This window comes from Brienomyrus brachyistius, chromosome 8 (assembly GCF_023856365.1).
Source record: "Brienomyrus brachyistius isolate T26 chromosome 8, BBRACH_0.4, whole genome shotgun sequence".
NCBI lineage: Eukaryota > Metazoa > Chordata > Actinopteri > Osteoglossiformes > Mormyridae > Brienomyrus > Brienomyrus brachyistius.
This window is the reverse complement of record NC_064540.1, coordinates 7,422,389-7,448,514: the sequence shown is the minus strand read 5'-3', so window position 1 is coordinate 7,448,514 and position 26,126 is coordinate 7,422,389. Positions and strand designations below refer to the sequence as shown.

Here is a 26,126-nt window from a genome sequence, read left to right as displayed (position 1 = left end):
AGAATTAAACATTTTTAATGTATGACTGTAAAACATGCTACTTTTAAAACATGAAGTATTATTATTATTTAATATTATTATTTTGTATGCATCTAGATTTACTAATTGCAGACTGTGTGTGGGAGGTGATATCTTTCAACCTCCTGGTAAAAATACCTGTGTTGATTGAAAAAATATAATAGCCTGTAGAAGGCAAAGGACGTCACTCTGATTCTAAGTCTTTTATTTGTAGTATTCGTGCATAATCTGGTTCATGAGACGTTCTGGCAAACTGCAGGGCTAAGTCCAGTTATTGTGGAAGTGCACTGTAACACTGGATCACAACACAGTTTCCCCATCTTAAATGGCAGGGACCTACAGAATAAAGGAATTTGGCATGACTGATTGTTGGCTTTGCATTTAGAAGTATGTGCTCTGTAAAACAGGGATTTTCAGACTCCTGGTTTTATTTCTGATGTGCCAGTATCTTGGCTTGTGTGTGGGGGTGAATGTGTGGCAGAGAGAGAGAGAGAGAGAGAGGGAGGGAGGGAGAGAGAAAGAGGGGGGAGAGGGGTGTGACCATGACACACGATTATCTTCCTTTTGCTTGTCCATTGGTCGCTGTCACTGCCAGTCAGTGATCTCAGGTTTCGGCTATGTTATCAAAGCAGATTATGAAGCAGCCTTCTGCTGGGACAGGCTCCTCTGGTCGTCTCCATGGCAAAACACAAGATCTTTCTGTTTTATATGATACACCTTCTTCCCCTTGAGCTCGCATTGTCCTTTGACCAAGTGCCTGCAGCTGTGGAAAATAGGTGAGTAGGATGATTTGAGGTGCTGGTGTGGGAATCACGGAGGGATGCTGGACGGGCAGGGTGTCGTGTGCTTCGTTCTGAGCGTGTGGAGGACCTCAGGAAACAAACAAAAGAACAAAGTGATGTGGAAAAATGCACGTCTGGGGCTGAGGGAGCATCTATGGGTTGCCAGCCAGCCTGCGCGTGTGAGGCCATCCATGGTCATTTCACTCTCATTTATTTCTCAGTCTGGATTCTCCCTGTAACTCCTGGAAAATTTAGGCAAGGCTGTCAATGAAACCCAGGAGAAAATCCATTAGTGTAGCTGAGTGGGAATCAGCTTACTGATCCATATGCGTGCTACAAGGCGGTGGGGCGGTGTTGTGATGAGCTGCATTCTTTTTGGGTACCTTGCACACATGCTGTATAAAATGAGCTGTAGGAACACATACTCTTCAAATGCAAGTCTCAGCCATGTTAGGTACCAGTTTAACAGAGAACTAATATCACAGGCTCGGTTTTAGATTCAGCATACGTGATAGCAGAGAAGCATATCGTTTGTTGAACGTCACATGCTGCTAAAACAATATATCATGCAAAAGTTTTTATATTATACATGAGATATAAATGCTTAATATATTATATTATACATGAAAATGCATTATTCGTAAATCGTACAGTTAATCTTATTATGATACAATTGAAGTATTTTTAAATGCTTATTTTTTGAAAGAGAAGTATTTTTTAAAAGATGCAAAAACAGAGCTGGATATAATTTGGAATGTAAACTTCATTGCCATGCATTATCTATTTAATATATCTAATTATATACATAGAAATGTAGTATAAGTTTATAAATAAAACAACTTGATGTGTATCAGGATACTTTTACTAAAGGGGAAAATGCTATGAACTATTTAATAACATGTTAATGAAGTAAATTGGCACACTTCAGATTACAAATAATTTTCCTTCATGAATGAAAACGAATTAGTTCAGCAGAATACTTCGTAAAATCCTTTAAATTTTTATACGTCTATAAATAAGTTTCCATTTTATTTTATAATCTGTTTAACAGCTATATAGAAAGCACCGGCTTGCTTTCTTGGCCAGAAAATATTAACGTTGCTAATTTCTACCCTTATTTCCTCCATACTCCCGTTCTGTTCTGTTCTATTCTGTTTTATGAAACATCAAGGCTAAATAAAGGGTATTTTCATTCTTATGGCAGTTAATATTATTCTTGTGTATTGTTCCTCTGTATTGGACAGTGAAGAAATGTATGCCTTGCTTAGTCTAATTATATATGTTGCATTTAGACATTTTGAAAGATATAAATATCTGGACTACTAACTCGACCGTAAAATAAAACATTTCATCACAATTTTTGCAAACCTTTCAAACGACGATCAGCAGTTTGACCTTAACCTGAATCTACCCCAGATGTTTTAGTAGCGGTCGCCTCTGAAACAAGGACAAAGGTCCCTGTCTGAGCTGCCTTCAATATTGCCATCTTGCCACATATATCAACATAATACATAATATGTAAAATAATTAGAAAAGCTACACAGGTACAACTCACTAGGTACAATTTACTAATTAATTAGACTGACAGTAAAACAATGAGATTTCCCTCAGTGATTTGACTAAGATACACGTTGTTAGTCATTTAATTATGCTACATTAAGACCCATGTCCATGTTCACACGTGTTCACATCGCACCTGTTCACCATATTCCTGCCATTTCATTGGCCAAAATTGCACTCGCATTGTTTTAATTGGATTCTACTGAGAATACAACAAGGCATTCTGGAAAAGCAGTTTGTTTGAAACTGCTAAAAAAAAAAATAAGCCATCTGTATTGGGACTGACGAAATCCATTGTTCAGTCTGCCGAATTAAATAATTCATTCATGTGTATCTTAATCCTCGCACTGTTGATTCATAAGCATCAGTCTTTCTAGCAAAAGCAGTGATTTGATGGGATGCGAGTCCCAGGTTTGGTTTTCCTTAAAATTTGCAGTGCTAAATATGCAGTTTTATTGTACCCTGGGAAGATGTGCCTTACATCTAAACAAGTATGGGAATGTGATGCAGTGAAATTGGGCGTGAGATGCCTTTCTTCTTTTTATTATGATTGCGTTAAATTATCCTGCAACCTTGTCTAGGGTAAGTGGTCGGAAGATGGATGTAATGAAGGGTTTAAAACACACAGGATTTAAATCATACATCCACTGAATTAAAAGATTTAATTATTTAATTTGTTTGAAATGTGTTCCAAAGTTTTGGACTGGGCCCTGAACTCCTGCACAGTGGCAGTGTGTTTCTCAGCAGGTTAGGAGTTTGTGCCCATGTCTGGAAGGCTGCGAGTTCAGATCCTGTGATCCTGTGATCTTAGTAAATGCTCCTCCGTTCATTATTATATTACGTTGCATAATGACACTAACTAAGAAGATTACAGTTGTTAATTTCAGCACTATAGGAAGTGTTCTGGAAGGATTCTAGTGTAGCTCAGTGGTTAGGGATGTGCAACTGTCTGGAAAGTCAAGGGTTTGAATTCCATGGCCTATAATATCACCTTTAGGGACTTTGAGAAAGACGTTTGATCAAGGCCTTTAACCCCAGCTGCTCCTGCAGTGCTGAATGTTGGCTACCCTGCTCTCCGACCCCAAGACTTGCCCTCAGTTGTATATATGGCTCTCATGAAGAGCAAGACGGGGTAGTAAGAACTACTATATTTCTCCACAGGGGATGAATAAATGACTGCTATTCTATTAAAGAGAGATCTTTGTGCAGGCTTTCTCCTGGGGGGGGGGGTGTCCCATGGAAATCTCCAGAAGGATCCTCTGCCTGTCTCTCGCCACTTTATAATTTAAAATCTCTTTTAAAGCCAGTGCCCCGTGAGCCTAATGCTGTTTGTCAGAGGCCCTGCAGCTGAGACACATGTCCCCTCACTGGATGAAGGGACACAGAGGGACCCTCCGTGAGCCGTGTGCCCCCACCCCACGCATGCAGGAACGCATCCCAGATTGGCATCGGTGACATATTGCTTCAAGGGCGTCTGGCTGCTTAGGCCGCCGGTGTGGGCACCACGCAGATGGGATGGCGTGGTGGCATGTGGGACAGCGCGGCCCTTAATCTCCTATTATCAGCTTTGATTTGGTGCCATGCCGGGGCACCAGGCAGGGGGTACGATTCTAAAGATGTGTTCCCTGATCTGCCCCTCTGTCTGCAATCGCGCGCCGAGTGAGTCAGACAGCAGGGCTGGCCCACTGCTTTGTTTATATAACTGCACTGCCCTGAACACAGCACCCCTGCGTTCAGGTAGAGCCAGTGACGCAAGCACAGCCCAGCGCTGATCTGCCATAAGCGGCTGTTGGAGCCCTCTGAAGCCCAGAACTTGCCGATCGGATCTGTCTCTTTTAAGGGCTTTTTTAAGCTTGCTAATTACGCCTGTTATGTTTATGCTCAAGTGTGCGCTGCGATGGGCTGGCCCCCCATCCTGGGTTGTTCCCTGTCTCGTGCCCATTGCTTCCGGGATAGGCTCTGGACCTCCCAGTAGGATAAGCTGTTTGGAAAATGGATGGATGGATGTTTATGCTCAGATAAACTGCTTTTTATTACATAACAAATGTGACAGCGATGACTTAAAAAGACATATATTATTACCAGATATATTTTTATATCAGAGGACTGTTTATACACAGCTCTGCAATGTGGTTTCTGCAGCAGTAGTTATCAGAATCATTTAAAAACAAAGCATCTGATGTTTTCCATTGTTATACTCGATGACCGATGTCGTTCCACAGAAAAGGCAAATATGACTTCACGCACATAAACGTCATCTTGCGGGAGAGATATGGGAATATAGGTCAATGTGACTGTTGCAGTGGAGGGAGATAAAGACACGATTGAGCTTTTCATCAAGGGATGGACAGTTTTTGAAAGTCATGGCACCATGCTGGATAAGCAGCTGGAACACGCATGGATGGCAGTAGTATTTTGATGAGCTTTTGTTTTGCAATTTGTATTTGGATTAAAGTTTCCTTATGTGTTTTTGCGTTTGATTGTGTAACGATAAACCGGCATCACATTCAGATTGTACCCCTGCTCTCCCGGGCTGCAGGTCCCTTTGCAACCCTGATGTAGAAAAACAGTTGGATGGATGGATTTGTATATGAATGTATATTAAGCATTGATATCTGTTTTTTTAGCTGAATATATTAACAGATCTGTGCCAGTGCCCATCTAAAACGTGACAAAATACACGTGGTTCCAGAATTCCGAGTCCTGTTTGCCACACAATGACACGTCGTCATCTTCCTGTAAAAGTGTTTCTTGCGGTATCATCCAAACCGTCTGCTTGACGCTCGTCCCTCGCTAGCAAGAATGCTCGCATAACGAATCAGGGGCTCAGAGAAACCACGCCCCCAGGAACTGTCACTGTGTCACAGCCTGGTGACACCTCGCCAGGCTTCTGCCCCTTGGCCTCCTGGCCATCGCAGGTGGTCAGCCTGCTGCCTCCCGTCCAGGTCACATGGCCCAGTCTGACACTGGGGGAGAAGCTGCCAGGTCCAGCAGGACTTTAATCAGGTTTTAGACGCTTCCCTGTGCAGCTCGTTTCGTCTGGCATTATGGCGGCGATTAGATGACAGGACGTCGCGTCTTAGATTAATCCCCTAAGTAACACACGGCAATCAACATCAAGAGCACAGATCAGAATAACAGCAGGTAGGCCGATGCTTCCAGAACCTCGCCTTCCCTCCCCAAAACAGTTTGCTTCCCGGCCAATAACAGTGACCTAATTGTCCCATTGGTATAAATAAAAGCAAATCCTGGTATTTTGTTTTAATTCTGCGCAAAAGCTTTCAGCAAATCGGCGATGGGTGAACGTGACTGTTAGCTAACGAACGATGAACGGAGCTCCAATCGCCACTTACCCGATAAAAATAGAACGTGCAAGTGGAACGGTGCATATGTACTGTTATAGCCTCAAATGTCTCCCTGTCAGGCTCTGGAACACTCTCTGCGAATGATCTATAATTATGTGTTCTTTATTTGTATTTATAGCTCGGACAACGCCTCATACCAGGCCATTAGACTTAGGAATGGTAAGTAATTACCCTAAACCTTCATTAAGCATTAATGACATCACCCGCACGCTTGTATATTTGCAACATCTATATTAATATGTACATTCTTATCCACCGCCTATATTAATGATAATTAATCGCCATGATGGATGCAGCTGAATGCAGTGCTAATGTGGAGCCTCATATCACGCTTGCACTACCTGAACGTTCCAGTTTCTTCATGGTCTATATGTTATGTAAGGGAAGATTGTGACTAATGCCCCTCTCATGTGTGGGACAGCCTTACATAATGCACCACACACTCCAAAAGATGTCTTTCCATTTTATAAATGCAGATGGAGCTTCCATTCAGGCTCACAAAGTCGCACAGGCAGCAAGTTCTTTGCCTGAGGCTGAAAACCCGCTGCGAAGATTACTGCAGGTACAGCAGAGTCACTCCTTTAAATATACACGTAAAAACCAGAAACTGGAGCAACTGAGCCAGTTTAACTTCACAGACGTGTCTGTGTCGAGTCGGGTGGAATGAATCGTGAAGAAAGTAATTCTCTCACCTGGGGGGTACAAAATTATTGATGATGCCATGCTCCAATGCGATGAAATGAAGAGCGTGGGGCAAAGCGATACACAGGAAGCCGGTAAAACCGCTCCCCCCCCCCCTCGTATCCTCAGTCTCATGGGTGGCAGGGAGGCTCCCACCACAAGGCGAAGCGAAAGCTGCTGCAGTCGGCCAGCCCACTCCCATACTCCCCGCTGAACGTGGTTCACAACGGCAAGACCTGCATCCTCTTCAGGGCTAAGAGGCTGGCCATCAGGTACAAGAATCTCACCTTTGTGGACCTCACCGAGAGGCTCTTTGGCCCCAGCGCGCCTGTGGACACCCGCGGCTCCATCTGTGGCAAGGACAAAGCCACGTGAGTCCCCCCCCCCCATACCGCGTTCCTGCACCATCCGTCTTTCTCACGCAGATAAATATTAATCATGCCCAGACTACCGCAGAATGGCCACTTCTGTACAGAAGCCTTACCTTGCCTCAAGCCAGTTACATCAAAAAACAACACAAATTGAGGACTCTTCTAACAAAAGGCACCCTGACACATCACCACTGATCTTAGGAGTACTGGGATGTGACCGAGCTCCCACATAAATTAAAAAAAGGGTCCGTGCTTCTTCAATACATTTTCTGCGGAACACGAGCCAAAATCTGGGCTATTTGTGTCAGCCTGTGCCTGCCTTGCAAACCCAAAGACACGAGGGGCCTCTCCCAGCTGCTTAGCACATTGTCATCGTTGCAGACCATGGAATCTCTTCATAAGGGGTGAATAGTGCCATTTATGCAGGCCTAATATTGACATTGAATGTGCTAGCTTCATTAAAAGTTACTGGCACAGTGCGGCATGTCGAATACACTAATAGCAAAAATGAAGATGTTACCTATGGCGTAAATTCTAGCATCATTTGTAATTCAAGCTGACTCAAGATGTTTTATTGTTGCCTGATAAAGAATATGCATGCAATAAACCTTTCACTTTGCAGGCTTTCGTTAAAGTTTGGGGATGTGGAGGATCTAAGGGGGCTTGCAATCAGGTATGTCATCGTCCCGTCTCTGCAGGTGCAGTCCGTGACCATACAACAGTTACCTCATTTAGAGCCGGTCAACCCATTAGGCAATATAGGTGACCACCTAGGGCACCATTTTTTGAAGGGGTGCTGATTAGAAGTCAATTTCACTTTGCCCCAGAAAGGGGGCGCTGATGCTGAAGCTTGCCTAAGGCGCCACATGGCACTGACCACATCACAAGAAAGTGGTCAAAGTTAGCAGATGTGACCTTCAACCTGCCATGTGTCATGACTGTGATCGATCTGGTTTCCTCACACTCAACAGGCTGCAGATGTCCAACACTTTTTATGAGTCAGCAGGCCAGAACTGGTTCACCCTAGACAGCGTTCATATCCAGTACAACTGGTCCCAGGAGGCCACCTTCAACGCCACCGAGGTGTATGCGCCGGCCACCTACTCCTACCACTGTCAACACGTCAGCAGTCTGCAGAAGTACGACACCCTGCTGGTGCCCAGCTCCCATGCCGACACTGCTGCTAACTGGCACATCACCTTCACAGACTTCCAGGTGGGTAGCAACAATACAACGTCATAAAACGTTGTAGGGTTGCTAAGCGGTGTTCCTCATCCATAGTGATTTACGAAGATTGAAATTCTCCTCTTCAGCCCATTTGTACAGTTACTGTAGATATTTAATGAAACAATCCTAAGTGCTTTGCTAAAAGGTTCCTCTTTGGTGGTAAAGCCAGTTCCTTAATTGGCTCTAGTTAAAGAGCCAGGCCGCTTCTTAGGTTCACCCTGTTGTTGTCCTCCTTCCTGCTCTCTAGATCCTTGGATCCCAGTGTATATGTTGGTTTTGATATTAGTTTGTCTGATCTCTTTATTGCCTTTCAGCTAAATAACCCTGATGCAGTTTTTAATTACATATTGAAGTAGATTTACTGAATTTGAGCTTGTACTAAAGCATTTTAAAAATATATTTTTAAATATTAAATATTCTTTATTGTTTATATTTTCTCAAAATAAATATTAAACGAATTCCTGGCTATTATATTATGCTGGTGATTTCATATTTAGGCTCAGCTTTGCCTGGGAATAACCAAGAAACTAAATGGTTTATATTACTATTTTGTCCTATGGAAAGAATAATTTTGGTAGCACTGAAAAGCCTCTGTCACTTGACTGTAATGACTCCATCAGCCCATCGGTCTTGTTTCAGGACATCCTTATCCTATTTTACTATCTACTCTGATGTGGTCTTTTCCAAATAACCTTGGTCATCTCATAATAGCCCTGCCCCTGCCCTTCAAGGAAAAAAAACTAAACAAAAAAAAGCATCTTCAGTCTGGTCACTTTTGCGTTTCATTCTGGCTTGATTTGGTAAAGAATCCACTTGTTTGTTTTTCTTGCAGTCTGTGATAAGTCTCTACCAACACCGATTCAAAAGCATCAATGTGATTCATCTTCTTTTACCTCATAAACAGTGACAGCAAATACTATATACTGAACAATTCTTTCTGAGTCTTTGTTCTTAGCGATGTACCAGTACTTTTGAAGATGTTTTTCTAGACCTGACTTTGTAGCTTTGCACTTAATTGCATGTCCGTGCTGTTGTCAGTTTCAGTTCTAACTGTTCTGAAAAACAGAACTAGGTTTTCTATGTTAATTCCTTTCATTTATGAATTTGCAGATACTGTCACAATGTTGCCTTTGCTAGTACATTTCTGGAATTCACAGTTCAGCACTTCAAAGAACTCACTTTGGGTGCATCCGAAATCGCATACTTACACAGTGTGCACTGCAATTCATTAGAAGCCCACTACTCGACCGTTGATGCGGTTTGATGCGGTAGGCATGCAATCAGACCTTCTGCAGTCACCGTCTTGCATATTACCTGACCTGACCTACAAAAGTTTAAAAAAACTATTAAGAACTATTAAACATACATATTATAGTCAACTGATCTAACTGGGTATTACTTTCTACTTAAATCTGTACAGAGAGGGAACTTAATCCATCACCTTGACAAAAGTTTCAGAGCAAGTGATGTCGTTCATCTCTGGTTGCAGCTGCAGCGGCATTGTGGGATAGTGTACCATCCACCAGTTGCACACTTAAAATTTTGCAGAATGTAGCCATTAGTCATTTTCTAATACCATAATAAAGGGGGTGACTGGTTTGAGCTTATAAAATGGTTGCCCAGGTCTAGGATTATGAACCACAGGCATGACGTTATTGGCTTGATAGATGTTCCCATCGCCCAGCCCAGTTCATTGTCCTTTCACTCTCCTCTTTGGGTCTCTACAGATCCAGGCCTTCAACGTACAGTCCAACCGGTTTGCCTCGGCAAGCGACTGCGCCACATTCTTCACACCGGCCATTCTGATGGGCCTGATCACCTCCTTCATCCTGCTACTGGTGCTGGCCTACGCCGTGCACATGGTGATGCATCTGAAGCACATCGACCGCTATGAGGAGCACAAGGCCACCGTCTACTTCCCCCGCAGCCCCGAGGCCGAGTGCCCGGACAAGAACAGCCTTTAGGAGGCAGTGGTGGTTTGGGCCCACCCCCACCGTGGCAGACAGATGGGCTGATCCATAGATCTCTTGGCTTGGCCCTCCTTGGCCACCCAAAGTGGACACCACAGGCAGAAAAAGGAATATTGCTCTCCAGAGCTGACTTTGCAACTTCGGTGGTTGAGCTGCGGCCGCTTTGTGGCCAAGCAGTGGTTGTCCATGCTGGGCGGGACTCCATTTGGACCCAACAGCTCAGCATCATCCAATGGATTTGGAGACAAGTCATCATTGGAGGATACCGATTCGATTATTACCGCGAATTGACTGCGTACGTGGAGATAATTAGGCATTCCGACAGGGCAATGGAGACGGAGGAGATATTGTCAAGTGAATTTCAAATTAACATCATCACTCAAATGTCTCTCCAATATTTGTACTGTGTATTGTGTTTTTTTTTTACATTTAAAGGAAAACTGGCAGAAATTGGTCACAGGCATTATTTTAATCCTTCTATAATATCATGAAATATATGATGTAGATACTTGGGTCTTTATTTTTAACACCCATTGGGACATGCATTATCTTCAGGTGTAATAGTACTGCAGATGGCAAGTGTTTACTTGTTTTAAAATAATTTATAAAAATTATACTATATCAGGATTACGGTTTTGTGAACTATTATTTTGTTTGTTTTTGAGTGTTCTCTGACTAGCTAAGCCGTTAACAGCGTTTTTTAATGCCAGCATTATGCAGAGGAGAGCATCTCTTCACATATACAGTACAGGTCAGTGTCATTTGACTAACATACTCGAGAATACCGTAACTGCAGTAACAACATGGAGTTATTGTTTCATCATAACATACAGCATGCCAGTGACTAGGAAACCATCTGCATACAATACTCTGATGGTTAGTATTGTGCAATGTATATTGGTCATTATCATAACATGCAGATTGAAGGAAACTGTTTTTTCATTGCCCAATTGATGTAACTGGTACAATAAACAATTGTCAGGTAGATTTCTGCGTCTCTATATTCTGCAAATGGGCAGCAACTTAAAAATGAATATTGAATATTGATTTCATGGGCACTAATACATCGATCTACTTTTCTCAACCACTACATACAGGGTTGTGGTGAGCCTGGAGCCAATCCTGGGTAAAAGACCGGGGGGAGGAGGGGGGGGGCATGATAAACAGGATGGGAGTCCATCACAGGGCATATGCTCGCACTCGGCAGGGACAATCCAGAAACATTAAAAGACGGAGAAAATCCACACAAAGAGAGAGAACACACACACACACACACACACACACACACAAGGGGATGGAACTTACGGAACAGAACTTTAGGCTTCTCATGTAGTGATAACAGGTGGTATGGTGCTGGGTCTCACTTGGAGGTGTCAGCTTACAGTGATACCAACTGAGCCCCCATACCACCCTGCTATAACTGTAATAGATATTAATATTAATACAGAAACACTCATTATTTTTAATGATATTCATTAAAAGCTTTATTTAAAATCCACCATATGAAGGGTTTCCAGTAGGGTGTACATTTCAAACTAGTTATCTCATCCATCCGTCCATTTTCTGTAACCACTTGTCGCAGACTGGGTGCATGTACACAAATAAAATCAAGGTTGAGCTGGCCATTTGGGTGGTACCTTATAATACTTTAGTGGACGTGTACACATAGATGGAGTTCTCCAGGCTGGTCCTGTACCTGTGCTATACTCTCTATGCAAGACGTCTGGAACCGATCATAAAGGCTTTGGGTGCAAGGCAGGGAACAGCCCAGAATGGGGCATCAACCCATCACAGGGCACACTCACACACCATTCACTCACACACCATTCACTCACACCTATGGGCAATTTGATAACTGCAAACAGCATCAGCATATTTTTTGACTGTGGTGGGAAATTGGAGAACCTGGAGGAAACCCCAAAATGACACAAGGAGAACGTGCAAACTCCACATATGGAACCCAGGCAGAGGTTCGAACCCGGGTCCCAGACGTATAAGGCAGCAGTGCTAACCACTGCACTGTCATACCCCCTCAAACTAGTTATTACTACCATAAAATTATTTACTTCTGGAAAATTATACTTGTTAATATCTATTAACTTGATCCATAGATACTGGTTTTGTTATATTTTCTTAAGAAATGTTAAGGATGTGATGTAATCCTTCAGCTTATACCAGCATTGTCATGTTATTAGTACATATAAGTATTTTCAATCTCTGATCATACCCTATTGATGCAGTTGGAATTTGACAATATATTCCTGGCAATGCAAATTGAATGAAAAACCTATTCCATTGTCATCACGAACACAAAGCATTTTCTGGTATTGGTCTTGTTGGCTACTAAATGTGGTAGCAGCTTAGTTGTTAAAACAGCACCACTTGAAATTATATTTGTATAGCAATAAATGATTTTTTTAAAAACCACATACAGTGGTTGATCCCTATTCCCTGACCAGCCTCATGAGAAGGTGATACGATAAAATACAAGCAACATCTCTCTGAAAGGTGATCTGTTCCTTTTCTTAACGTACCATGTGTCACTGATGTTATACAAATCATTTCCAATTAGCATGCCAGAATGTGTTATACGATAAAGTATAAGAAACCGTTTTACTGATTCAAATCTATTCAGTAAATTAACCAACGAAACAATGCAGAATACTTGGTTTAGTAACTATGACAAGGTCAGTGCGTGACTGCCATACAACGACTTCCTCCCAAAAGACAGGAAGTGCTGAGGTTAGAGTGGCACTGCGAGGTTCTCCATCTGCTGCAGACATGCATTGGGTGACGCTCAGCTATACCCTGTGTAGAACAGAGTATTACTCAGTACTGACAAATGGCAACGCGCAGGCAGCCAGAATACCACCAGTACTCCCCCTTGGCATCATCATCCAAGGGAGGAAATTCCCATAGGTTCCTGGTCAGGACCCAAACTACCCAGTGGCTACTGGCAACAGCTGAGAAGATAATAATATAAGGCAATTGTGTTTTATTAAAAAAAAAGTGTTTTAGAAAGCATGGAGAGGCTACGTGTGGCTCAGGACTACAGAAGAGCATCAGGTCAATTCCCCTGGTCAGCAGAGTGACGTCAGGGTTGGGCCCCTGAACAAGGCCCCCCCAGGGTCTGGCTGATCCTACATTCTCAATTATATGTCATTTTGGACAAACATACCTGTCAAGATAATGCAATATGAAACTATCGGTAGATCAGAAGAGAGGTCCTGTTTTAATAGCATTACCAGAGTAGCTCTGGTATCATTCTTTTTTAATGGTTGACACCACTGAACTATTTCCTTTTCAAATGATTGTATCAAACCGTAAATTAATCATACCATAATACATAAATTATAAATGAATATATGATGAGACGTTAAAAATTCAGAATAACTTGTAATTCATTGAATTTAAAAATATATCTGGAATGTCTGATAGAGGTCATATTTGATAATTGTACTATGTTCCTTATTTCTAGAAGAAAAAAAATATGTATATTATAACTATAAAATGAGAAATACGACAACCAGAACCAACCCGTTGTTGGTTGTGACAATGTACAAGTAATAAATTATTTAAACTATATTCAGATTAGATTTAAAAGTATGCAAAAATGTACCACATATTTTCATAAGAAATTTTGCATTAAATCATGTTTATCCACACAGTTGTCACTGCCACTTCTCATCTACATGTATTTAACAAACATGTTCATCACGTTCGCCTTGTTAAAATTACATTTGCGGGTTTACAGATGCGCACGCTCAAACAGCTCCCGGCCACCGCCTACGAAAAGTGAGCATGCGTAGTTCAGTTGCATTCGTGTTAACATTTATCTCAGCATTTTCCACAATTTCCGAGAGGTCATATTATCTTACTAGTTTTAGGCACACACTACAAAAGAAAAACAATATAAAAAATATTAAGAAATTTTATAATAACGACACAAGCGATACTGTTCTCGGTATTTTATATTTATTCTCGTTGTGACGAAAAAGGAGTTGCAGTTCTGTGCTACGATATACATCAGGAGTTGTCAAATCAATCTGCTTCCGCTCGTGTAGTTACACTGGACCCATGTACGCGCGTTTTATTTATTGTATTAGGTCTCTCCCCGTTTACAGAGCGCTACCAGTCCGTTTACACATCGCAGGACCAGCGTGGGTCCTCGCAAGCCGGCTTTCCGAGCGTTTATACATGAACATGGAACGGGCTGTAGTCAGATGCGTGCCCTCGGAGAGCAAACTGACCATCTCATTCGTGTTGGATGGCAGTCAGAAGCACATGCTAAGGGATCAAGCGGAGCAGCTCGGCTGCGTCCTGGCCCGAATCGCCAACAACGCCGCCAAGGGCCACGGCAAGGCGGGCAAGATAAAAAGAAATAAAGCGGATCAGTGTCCGGCGCCCAAGCCCGTGGTCAGGCTGTCCTACAATGGCGAGTTCGTGGCGGAGGACGCCGTGAATGCGGACGCCTGGCAGGACGGCGCTGTCCTGCATGTGGGGGACTGTAAGTACTCGGTAGAGAGGAATCCCCCGACTCTCACCACCGCCGAGCTGCCAGCATCCCTGCTAGCCGGTTTCCCCGTCTGCCCGAAACTCAGGATCGAGTTCGGGGCCTTAGATCGCTGCCTGTTCACGTGGTACAAGGAGCGGGTCCCCGACGCGGAAGGCGACGACTGCTGGGTAGAGGCCGGGGATAAGCGAGTGTTCACGCCGTCTAACTCGGACATCGGTTTGAGGCTGAAGATGCGGTGCACACCTGGGGACGGGGCGAGGTTGGGGTCGCCCGTGGAGGTGACGACCGCGGCCGCCGTGGAGGCCGGACCGGGCGCATGTACCTTCGACAACAGGCACATGTACACGAATAAACTCACGGTTGAGCCGGTCGTCAGGGTGGTGTCTTATAATATTTTAGCGGATGTGTACGCGCAGACAGAGTTCTCCAGGACGGTCTTGTACCCATACTGCGCCCCCTACGCGCTGGGTATAGATTACCGGCAAAATCTCACCAAGAAGGAGCTGTCAGGCTACAACGCCGACATCCTCTGCCTCCAAGAAGTTGACAAGGGTGTGTTCAGTGACAGCCTGTCGCCGGCGCTCGATGCCTTCGACCTGGATGGCGTTTTCAAGATCAAGGAGAGGCAGCATGAAGGTCTGGCGACGTTTTTCCGGAGGTCCCGCTTTGCGGTGCTGGGCCGCCACGACATCGCGCTGTGCGACGCGCTGAGCTCGGACCCGCTACACGCCGACTTGCTGGAGCGCATCTCCGCTACCCCGGCGCTCCGGGATAAGGTGTTGGAAAGGAGCACGGTGTTACAGGTGCCTGGAGAATGACTCGCTCGTTTGCATGCCCTTGTTTGTTTATATTATATATTTCTAAGAAAAACCGTTATTCCTACTGTCTCAAATTTCCTAATAACTATACAGTGAAATCCCTAGCAGGATACACCTCACGTTTAACTGTATCAGAATATTCATATTTCAAATTGCTGTTAAATACATAAATAAAAAGCTGAGCTGATAGCAAGAAGGACATAATATTGTGGGTTCACTTACCTGACTAGGTATTTTTCTTGTCATCTATCAGGTAACTGTGCTGCAGTCTTCGAAAGACCTGTCTAGGAAACTCTGTGTGGCAAACACCCACTTGTACTGGCATCCTAAAGGTAACTATGCAAATAACCGTAGCACATTCATCATGGTACTTTTACTTTGGCACTGAGGACAGTTAGATTTGCCTTTCCACAGTTTATATGTGTGTGTGGCTGGTTTGTCCTCGGGCCTGATGCAGGTGTCACTCTTGTGCAGGTGGACATGTACGGCTGATCCAGATGTTAGTGGCACTGAAGCACCTGCAGTGGGTTATTTCAGAGCTACACCCCGGGGCCACACTGCTCTTCGCAGGCGACTTCAACAGCGCCCCATCCTCAGGTGTACTCCAGCTGGTCACCCAGGGCGATGTGGCCGAGAGTCACGAGGACTGGGCCTCGGACGGCCTGGAGGAGCTCTGCTCCATGGATGCGTCCAGCCCCTTCCGGCTGGTGAGCGCGTGCGGGGAGCCAGCCTACACGAACTACGTGGGTGGCTTCCACGGCTGCCTGGACTACGTGCTGGTGGAGCCAAGTGCCCTGGAGGTGGATCAGGTGATCCCCATGCCATGTCACCAGGAGGTCACCACCCACCAGGCTCTGCCCAGCGTCTCACATCCCTCTGACCACATCGCCCTGGTCTGTGACCTCATATGGAAGTGATAGGTGTGCATTCTCCGACTTCTTGGAAATGTAAAATTTCCATTGCTGCAGTAAGCAAAATCCCCTTGCGGTTGTATGCATTGAATCAGGAGTGTCCCATAACCACATCCACTCCACCGACCATCTGGTCTGAGAGTGAGGTGTGAGTGCAGCCCTCCAGGTACTGTCCTGCTGAGGTCCACCTTGGCCTGATCTGGTGGCAGACCCTGCCTGAATCCTGGCCACATCTGAGCTGGGTTGTTAAATTGTGATGTAACACACCCTTTATAAAAAAAAAAAATGCCAACTTAAAGGGCTTTCAAAGACCTTTTTGCAAATGGGACTGGATATCTTTGATTTGATTTACATACGCACATGTTTTGACGTGATTTAGAAACCATAACTTTGAGGGATACGTACAGTTCAAGGAATTTGATATTTTATGGATAAACATTATGCTTGTTTAAATTATGCTAACGGTTATTTCCGTCGCCCAGGATGACAATTTACTTCATGATGTTAGGACACTGAATATTTGTTCTTTCCAGCATGCACCAAGCCCAAAGGCAGTTAACTAGCACTGAAACTGCTTTGACAAAACTGTGCTTATGTTTGAGACTTAGAAAACTGAAAGCTGGTTTATAATTGGCACCTATTTATTCTGGTCGTCTGTAGTGGCTATTAAACTTCATGTAAACTAAAATATGGTTTTATATAGGTGGCAGAAAATGCACAAGCGGGACTTTTGTGCTTTAGAAGTGTGGAAATCATTATTTACTCCACTTTGTTTGGGTACATTTGTATACTTCAAAAAAAAAATTCAGAGCAAGTGTCAAATTAGAATTAGTCCTGTTTTGTCTAGTATTTTCTGATAGTATGAAGGGGAGGGGGGAGCACTAAAATATTAGTTGACCATTTAAAGCATAGTCAACTTGTTACAGAATGGTGTGGAGTCGGGTGCCATAGAGCCCCTGGCACTCCTACCCAATAACAATCCATATGAAGTTCTTGCCCAGTGTCATGATGCCAGCTGGGTGTAGCACAGCATATTTACCGTAAGCTAGTCACTCTACTCCATTCAGGCACAGGAAACAGGAAGTCACTGGCTGCACAGTAATGCAGGTAAATCAAGAACCGGAAACAGGAAGTAACCGGCTCCACACAGGTACACCAAATGCCGGAAACAGGAAGTCAATTTTATGTTGTTTTATTAGGAATTACATTGGTAAAATGGCAAAAATGAAGATGCTCAGATTTGAAGTAGTTTACTTTTACAACAAAAAAAAGGGGGGGAATGTTTCCCATAGCTGAAATTTTATGAAGATGCTGATCTGGCTTAAATCAGTTTAACATAAAAAGTACATATAAAAAATTGCAGCAGAACTTGGACTGGCCTAATAAGTTAAAATGTATATCCTTCCAGAAGTGTAAATGAAATCAGGGTAGTAAGCAACAGAAAAATGACAGGAAATCCTTAGCAGGGTCAGGGAATGGAGGTGGGATGCATCTAATCAGTTATAACTATCAGAGAACGCTTGCCTCTATTTACACACAAAGCCAGAGTCCAGCAATTTGGCCAGGAGGGACAGTGATGCAGAATGACAGGGCTACATTTGGGGGCTACATTTCTATAAAACAAAGGTTTGTGTGTGGGGGGGGGGGGGGGGGGGGGGGGGGAGGAGTTTCATGAAATTGGTCCACAAGCATCTGGACAATTAACTAAACTTTTAACAGCGGCACCAGTTGAAGACGCTGTCGCCCAAACACACAGTCTGGCGGTTCAGTTGTCTGAAGTGCGTCTTGTCGCACATATCAGAACATATGCGTGACAATGAAGGACGTGAATGGAAAGCAAAAAAAAAAAAAACAAACAATCAAAAACAACCAAACAAAGAGGGGGCACAGCTGGTGGGAGGGGCTGCCGAGCCTTCCCAGCTGAATGCCATATTGATCAAACAGGGGCAGGGGCTAAGGGAGGGGGCAGGAGGAAAAAAAAAAAAAAAAAGCCAGGCGAGTTTCTCCCAAGCCGAGATCAGCGGCGTCGATCGTGTCCCTGGTTAAGCAAAGGCATGCTGACTGCATGCTGCAGATTAGCGCTTGGAGAGTTGGTCTGATAGCCAGTCGAGCCCCTCGTACAGCCCCGTCCCCTGGGTGGCGCAGGTCGCCTGCACGTACCACTGGTGGAGAGAGACGAGAGCAGGGCAGTCAGTCTGACATCATGCATATGCAGTATTCTTAACCTTTATCTGCAGACCTCAATGACCCAAACAATGACTACAATGTATGTTAACAGTAATGATTATCTACCCCATTTGTTTTTGGAAACCGTAAGAAATCAGAAGCAGAAACACCACAGAGTACTTTGCCACAGAGTACTGCTGCATCACAAAAATAGATACTAAATCATCCAACCTTTATCACGAGTTGCACTCACTATCACACCAACAGATCGAGGATGTGTGTCAATGTACGTGTGGTCACACTATGAAATTGAGCATTTGTTAGTGTGGAAGGGGCAACATCGACTGCTACAAACTAGAGCATAAGTGCTTGAAGTGCAGCCGACATCAGCCTGAAAGCCCACAGAGGTTACTACACGCAGACCCTAGGTGTGAATATGCAGCGCCCCCCCCCCCCCCCCCGAGACTCACAGTCCTGCTCCTCAGCGTCTGCAGGCCCAGCTTGTCCGTCATCTCGCTGATCGGCATGGCGTTGGGCAAGTCCTGCTTGTTGGCGAACACCAGCAGCACGGCGTCCCGCAGTTCATCCTCCTGCAGCTGTGTGTGTGGGAGGCAGACATTAAAGGGAGGCTACCGAACTCCCACCAATACAACACATTACATTTACTTAACAGACGCTTTTATCCAAAGCAACGCATAACTTGGAAAGCAGTGTCAGACAGGCCCTGGAGGAACTGGGGATCAGGGCCGCGCTCAAGAGCCCAATGGCCATGGGATCGGATCCGGCACCCTTCTGATCGTGGGCACGGCACCCTAACCCACTGAGCCACACACCAACCCCAAAATCAAATCAAGCATCCAGCTTGTCATATCAAGCTTGCCGGCACGGGTGCTTCATACAGAGAGATGTTCAGAAACACGCCTTTCGCCTCCTGTCTGCTAAAAGTACATCGGCATATAACAGCAAGGAGCAGCCTTATTGTTATGGGACATGGGAACAGCAACACTGAACAATAAATGGTACAATATACCAGGATTATGGTCTCCGAGTAGAAACTGTTCCTAAACCCTGGTGTTAGAGTGCTGAGGTCCTTATGCTGTCTGCCAAACAGTCAATACTTAGGGCACCCAACGATGTACCACACATAATATCCATAACTTGGGGGCAGCGTGTGGTTCTGTGGGCTAAGCCTGTGTGCCTGTAATCAGAAGGTTGCAGGTTCAAACCCAGCCTCAGGCTGCGGGTCCTTGAGCAAGGCCCTTAACCCCCAGCTCCCTGGGCGCCGCTACGGGTGGCTGCCCTTCATGGACAACTTACTCTATGAAAAAGAGCAAGTTGTGGGAGGTGTAAAGACAATTTCCCTACGGAGATCAATAAAGTATCGATTATTATTATTATTAACTCAGTCACGAGGTTAGGGGCCAAACTTCCAGGTAATATAGCAGACTCACCATCTTCTGCAGCTCCTCCGACGCCTCCTGCGCTCGCTCACGATCGTTGCTGTCCACGACAAAGATGAGACCCTGCGGAGAACAGACATCGTTACCATAACGGCAGGAGCGTGGCGAGGACAAGGGCAGCTCGCCACCTAATGCCGGCCCCAGACGCAGAGGACAGCCGCCAGCTGGGGCCCTCGGAGGACGAGGACACTCACTGGCCCTCGTGTGGCAGCGCTGGCCTTTTAACTTAACCCCTCTGCCGCTAATTCTGCGCTTCGCTTCAGTCGAGTATAATCTCGTTCACAGTCACACACAAGGTGATATCTGTGCGAAAGCCAAATGCAGGCAGTGTGACGCCCCTCCCCGCCGTGCCTCCCAGGACTGGGAAGAGACCCCCGGGTGAGAAAGACACAGATCTATTTCCGTCCCACTCCCTCCGTCCCTGGCCTCAATACCCACATCTTCCCCGAATATCTGCAGAGTCATATGGAGGCAGAATGAACAGACAAACAAACTACACACTGCAATCTGGGAGGAGGGAATATAAATATGTATAAAGACGACAACACAAAGCAATTAAAAATACAAACAAAACATTCATAATGACTCAAATGAGACCACAAATAGAGACAAAACTATTGTCTTAAGCTGGGTTATGGTTTTGAAGACCCCTCCCTAAATATTTAGCACTGCCATCAGACATTGTTACCTAGTTCGGAAATGACCCACCTAGTGTAGGGCTGCCTGGTCGATCCAGACTCAGTGGCCTCCCCTCCAGCCATAAAGCATGTCAGAACAGCATTTGAAATTCATACCACTGGACGTTTACTACGTTCATTACACACCCCACCTATTCATATTTACTTCTGCACAATATTTACATACAAGTTGCTGTACTGTCTGCACTCCACATACTGTCTTTGCACTTTGTCTTGAACATGTTTACATATGTGCACTTTTCCTACCTTGCTGCCTAGCACAAAAGAATTTCCCCCAGGGACCAAAACAGGCTTCTCTTTTCTGATCTTATCTTCACACATATCTGATCCAAGTCTGATCTATCCAAACTGGCCAGTCCATTTGCCCCAAGATGGTCTGGAACCCCTGCTGGTGTTACCCTGTCAGGGTTCCTGACTACAACAAAGAGCAGAAGACTATCACAGTCCCTCTGTGATGGGAACAAACTTAGACCAAACAACATCTCACTTTCCATCAATATTTCACATCCAGTCTGCCAGTAGTTTTTCATTTGTTGTTTTCACAGGATGGGGGCTGCCCTTTTGGATATTTTACATCATATGACAACTATTACTGTATTTAACAAGTACATTCCTTTAAATTAGCATTTACCCATATTGGAACCACCCCGCATCTTCTGAAAAAGGCTGGAATGTGTGTTTTTCGTGCTGTTAAAGTTGCTAATTTAGTCACCAGAATACAGGTCTGAACTGATCTGGAAAGTCCAGTAAATTGTTCTTTTCAAAGAATATATTTTATGCTACTATTCATACTGATATCAAGAAGTTTTAACCTGTGCTTTATCCTAGAAGCCCATGGAGGCTTGACTGACTGTTTTAGTTACATGTCACCTAGCATGAAAACCTGGTCTGGTATGCATTCAATGGAAGCCACACAAGTACACAAGACTGGAAAATGTCACTAATCAAGTCAAAAGGTTTATTGCAAAAGGGGTAACTGGAATTTTAAAAATCTGATCTGACAGTAGCCACGCCCCAAAGGGAAACACGTCAGGGCAATCGGTGACCAGGAAATGGCACAGAAGAATCTAGACTTCTCACCTGAAGATCTGTGTAATATTACATACCATTCTCTCATGCTCATCCCACCCCCATTTCTGTAACAGGAAGTTACTTGGGGAACAATGCATTTGTCAGCCAGCCCACCCCCCACACACACACTGAATGATGACTCAGACGAGACCCTAGCACTGGCACAGTAAAGATGCAAAGGCAGGGGCATCGGGGCAGATGTGTTTTCTCAATGGATCACAAGTGTGGGGGGACTGAATTCAGCTGGGTCATTATGCAGAGATGGGGTGTGGCCTGTGTTAGATGGACAGTCATATAAGCCGAGTCTATCTTGGAACACCAGACCAAAGCTCCCTCCCAGCCAATCAACAGCACCGAATGCCTGGTTCGTGTCTGCCGAGAGCTGGGAGGGGGCAAAAATTTGGACTGTCTGGGGGGTGACCAAGGCCTGGGCTGGGAAATACTGCCTCAGAATTCTGGTGCCGTTTAATTGAGCGAAACCTGATATCTGCCTTAAGTCTTAGAAGTCCCACCCCCACTCTGCCATCTAGAAAAGAAACGTCACTTGTGATCCATGACCTGCTATCAGTGTGGATGAAATTACCTGTGTGTTCTGGAAGTAGTGTCTCCAGAGGGGCCTGATCTTGTCCTGGCCGCCCACGTCCCACACCGTGAAGCAGATGTTCTTATACTCAACGGTCTCCACGTTGAACCCTGTGGGAAGGAGGGAGATGCTGAAGCAGTTTCCAGCGGACGCCGTCCATGCGGGGCTCCTCAAAGCGTGAAAGGCACTAAAAATAGCGCAAACGGGAGCTTTGCCTCCAGTAAAACAAACTCATTTGCATTTGCAAACAAGCCACTTGAAACGCTTCAGGATGGGGATGTGTGTGAGAGCAAGGGGCCTTTGTCCGGGCCAATAAACCCGGCTAAATTCGGAGGAGAGCGAGATAAAAAAGTTGTTCGCTACAAACAACCTCATTGAGTGATGCCGTGTAAAGCATACAATGTACTCTACTGAAAATAAATAGTGGAAAAATTGCATTACAATATAAAATGGTAGCCCAGGATATCTTACATCAGAAAACAAGGCACCTGCCACTTCCCCCGATTTCTTACCTATAGTGGGAATTGTGGTGACAATTTCCCCTAGCTTCAGTTTGTACAGGATTGTGGTCTTTCCAGCAGCATCCAGGCCAACTAAGAAAGCAAGGGGGGGGGGGGAGAGAATCAACAAGCTAAGCATAAGCAAGCAGATACTCCAATAATGTACCGAGTGACGCCTTTGCATGCCCAAATGAACACAGGGACTGGAGAGTTCTTCATACCAGTTTAAAAGAAAAAGTAACCTAACGACATTTAAAGCAACACACACCGGGGTAAAACACCGTAAAGAACCACAATATCCTACTACTACTACTACTATATACAAGCATGATCATTTTAAAGTCATTATTAAAGCGAATGACCATACTTGCAATTCCAGAACTACTCAATAAAAGACAGACAAGGTGAGAGGAGAATGTTCAACGTGCTATGGACAAAAGAGCCCGATAAAATAAAAATATTTTACTGATCCCAGAGGGGACATGGTTATAAATATAGCACCGTGCATCCAGTTCGTACAGCCAGCAAAGCAGCGGCAGTGCGCCTTCGAAGCACCGGCTTTTGCAGCGGGTGTGTTTAAGCTCCTCCGGCCCCAAGCGCCGCTTCCTGTGGCGGCGGCGCACCGATGACAGTTCCGCTGCTACTGCGACTCGACGGGGACAGAAAGAGTGACAGGAAGACGCGTCCCCCGCCTAGGCAGCATCCCCATCGCGGGGGTTAGATAACATTTACGCTTCAAATCCGCCCCCCATTCAACAAAACCCGGGCCCGATTTCATTAAACGCTGACAAGGTCACCTAAATTCACTAGTAGTATTTGTACAAGTACTTATACTGGGGCAAAACTAAGTACGTAAGTAACGCGTGTCCATTTTGCAATTCAACCACAGAAAAAAAACCAACTTTCCGTTTCCCGTCCCCCAGATACAAACATTTTCATTAAACAGATCCTGGCAGAAAAAATAGCTTTATAAGTGATAAATTTTGGTTAAAAAGTGGTTAGATTGCCCGTGGGGGAAAAAAAGTTTTTGCCCATTTTGTTTTGTAATTTTTACTTCCTTCGTGTCACAATACCACGTATACAAACGTAAACGTAAATCGCGTTTGGCCAGATTGAAACACCTGCGTCCATAAAGCCTGATTTAATATAAAGTGCCGCTTTAGTCACGCTGTTACTAACCGTAGTTTTCCCTCTTTTATCCCGAGAACATGGGCGTTTTAAAGCGTTTAAATCCACGCTTCCTCTGCTGATAGAAACTACTGGAGCCAAAAAAACAAGTGGGGCCAAGGGTTGTCACCGTTTATCCACAGTGGCTACTCTTAGGAAACAAGCTTCCATTTATCTCAAATCAATGTTTTATCCAGATAATTGTTCATTTTTCTTTGCTATGATCTGGACGTTTTAGCAGCTCAGCCGCAATTGCTGCCGGAGCCAGTGGCCGGATCCCAGGCGTTTAGCCGTTTTTAACATCCTCATTTGGGGACGTCTGACTCTCACAGCCATCAAACCCGACAATAATCCAGCGGTTCCGCTTCGGTAACGCCAAACCGAATCGGGTACGTGTGATTCCAAGGCCCTAAGTATCCATCCGAGGACACTGGATGTAGCCGGTTAGCCCCAAAGCGTTAGTTACACAGCTAACGCCGGTGTGCTAAGTAGCTACACGCATCAAGGCGCTTATTACGCCCCCCGATTGTGGAATTTAATTAACATTAACGAACTAAAAATAACGATATTGCAGTCACTCCTCGCCGGGTAGCAGACCGGGCAGCTGGCCGGGTGTTTTCAGGCTACGGGACAACGTGGACCACGGGAAATGGACCCCCTCTTCCAGGCCGAAGACCTCGGAAGAATCGGGCTCACTTAACCCCGAAAACGGCTGTCGGTCAGAGCATCCCCGTTAGCTTATTACACACCGCCGACTCACCCATCAGGATCCGCATCTGCTTCTTTCCAAAGAGGCGAGAAAAGACGCTGGAGATCGTCAGGCCCATGGTTTATTGTCCAACTAAGAACTGAATAAACTAATTTAACTAGCAGGCTGTATTGCTACTGGTCGAGGCACTTCCCTCCTTTCTACCCTGATGAATACGGCTAAGTGCAGTAATTTAATTACAATCCGCCGAGAATGAAGCGGCACATTAGCGGCCGGTCACTACGGGTGGCAGCCGCCTTGCTTCTACGGGGGCAAAAGTAAAAATCTTTGGTCTCCGGCGTCCAACAACCCCCCCTCCTCCACCCGCCACGTCACTCTCCAACGCGGTAGAAATGACGTCACGGGCTGCACATCCCAGCATGCACCGCGGCACACTGGCCCGACCTCGTGCCCTACCCGGTGATACTCCTTGCAGGAGAACCTGTAGTGCAAATCGCACTGACCTGCAAACATGATGACGTGAGATATGTGACATTCGTACCTTTATTGTGGGAATCGGTCGTACTCGTGCCTTTCGGTGTTAATTGCTGCGGTCCAAAAAAAAAAAAAAAAACACGGGGACGCAGTGTTAGAGAGATATGTTTTTGAAAATAACTGAAATGTTGGGTCTTTATCCCTTTCTAAGGGTCTTAGGAAAAGAGTGTGGATATGAAAGGTGCATAGATGCTCAGATCCTCAGACAGATCCTGTAAAAAGATGTAGTTATGGTAATGCAGTGGTTCTCAAACTTTCTGAAGTAAGTGCGACTCTGGATCAAACCAGAGCAGCCAAGTATCACTTAAATGAAAAAAAAAAACATACAGGGACCTGAATGCTAACTTAAAAAAATCTCAGTAACCTGAACATTTCAGCGAGGGGGAGAATCCCCGTGGCACAGCAGACCTTGAAATGTCGCCAGGATACAGTAACTTAAAGAGCAGGAATTGCAGCCTGCAGGATTTAATAGATTCCGTTCAACCTGCCCTGAATGTATCACGAGAGAGAAAACTGAAAGTATCTTAACCTGAAAAGATTTCAGATATGTGCGTGTATAAAGTAATTTAACATTCATTTAATTACTATTTTTTTCCAGAATATACAACAAATTTCCACAGCCTTCTCGCAAACCACAGTTTGACAGCCATTGTGCTGAAGCATTTTACATGTATAAAACAATTACACATATACAAACATCCTCACATACGCTCTGTTTAGAGCAATGAAAGTTAAAAGTTACATCCCTGCATGCGGTTCACTGTCCCTCCTGCCCACCCAGCAGCCCCGGAAGTGTGAGTTGTCCTGCACATTATTTTCAGCTTGGAAGATGAACAGGACAGGTACAGTCTTGCCTAATTATACCAGCTACACAAATACAGTATATTTACCAAAGGGGAAAACCAAATATGTTGCATTCAATGCTTTGTCATAAAGAAGTGTCCAGTTGGATTAACGTCTCAAAACTCTGATTTGTATCAGTGCAGAGACAAGAATGAACAGATTCTCGAAAGGTTTTA

General features: G+C 44.8%; 3 protein-coding genes across 3 annotated transcripts; 2 read left to right on the top strand and 1 right to left on the bottom strand.

Annotated features, from left to right (window-relative positions):
- The first annotated feature begins 597 nt into the window (after positions 1-597).
- atp6ap1la (ATPase H+ transporting accessory protein 1 like a) lies at positions 598-10,961 on the top strand. The gene is made up of 7 exons (XM_049023207.1): positions 598-794; positions 5,844-5,884; positions 6,202-6,287; positions 6,536-6,777; positions 7,400-7,450; positions 7,749-7,992; positions 9,732-10,961. The coding sequence occupies exons 1-7, from the start codon at positions 697-699 to the stop codon at positions 9,966-9,968; spliced, it is 999 nt and encodes a 332-aa protein (XP_048879164.1). The 5' UTR covers positions 598-696; the 3' UTR covers positions 9,969-10,961.
- Positions 10,962-13,965: 3,004 nt separating this feature from the next.
- Positions 13,966-17,873, top strand: pde12 (phosphodiesterase 12). The gene is made up of 3 exons (XM_049022846.1): positions 13,966-15,293; positions 15,562-15,640; positions 15,783-17,873. Exons 1-3 carry the CDS (start codon positions 14,052-14,054, stop codon positions 16,223-16,225), a joined length of 1,764 nt encoding a protein of 587 aa, XP_048878803.1. The 5' UTR covers positions 13,966-14,051; the 3' UTR covers positions 16,226-17,873.
- arf4a (ADP-ribosylation factor 4a) lies at positions 17,396-24,967 on the bottom strand. Its single transcript, XM_049022847.1, has 6 exons — positions 24,625-24,967; positions 22,710-22,790; positions 22,198-22,307; positions 19,837-19,908; positions 18,856-18,981; positions 17,396-18,381 (listed from the first exon to the last, which is right to left on the bottom strand). Exons 1-6 carry the CDS (start codon positions 24,689-24,691, stop codon positions 18,295-18,297), a joined length of 543 nt encoding a protein of 180 aa, XP_048878804.1. The 5' UTR covers positions 24,692-24,967; the 3' UTR covers positions 17,396-18,294.
- Between the last annotated feature and the right edge of the window lie 1,159 nt (positions 24,968-26,126).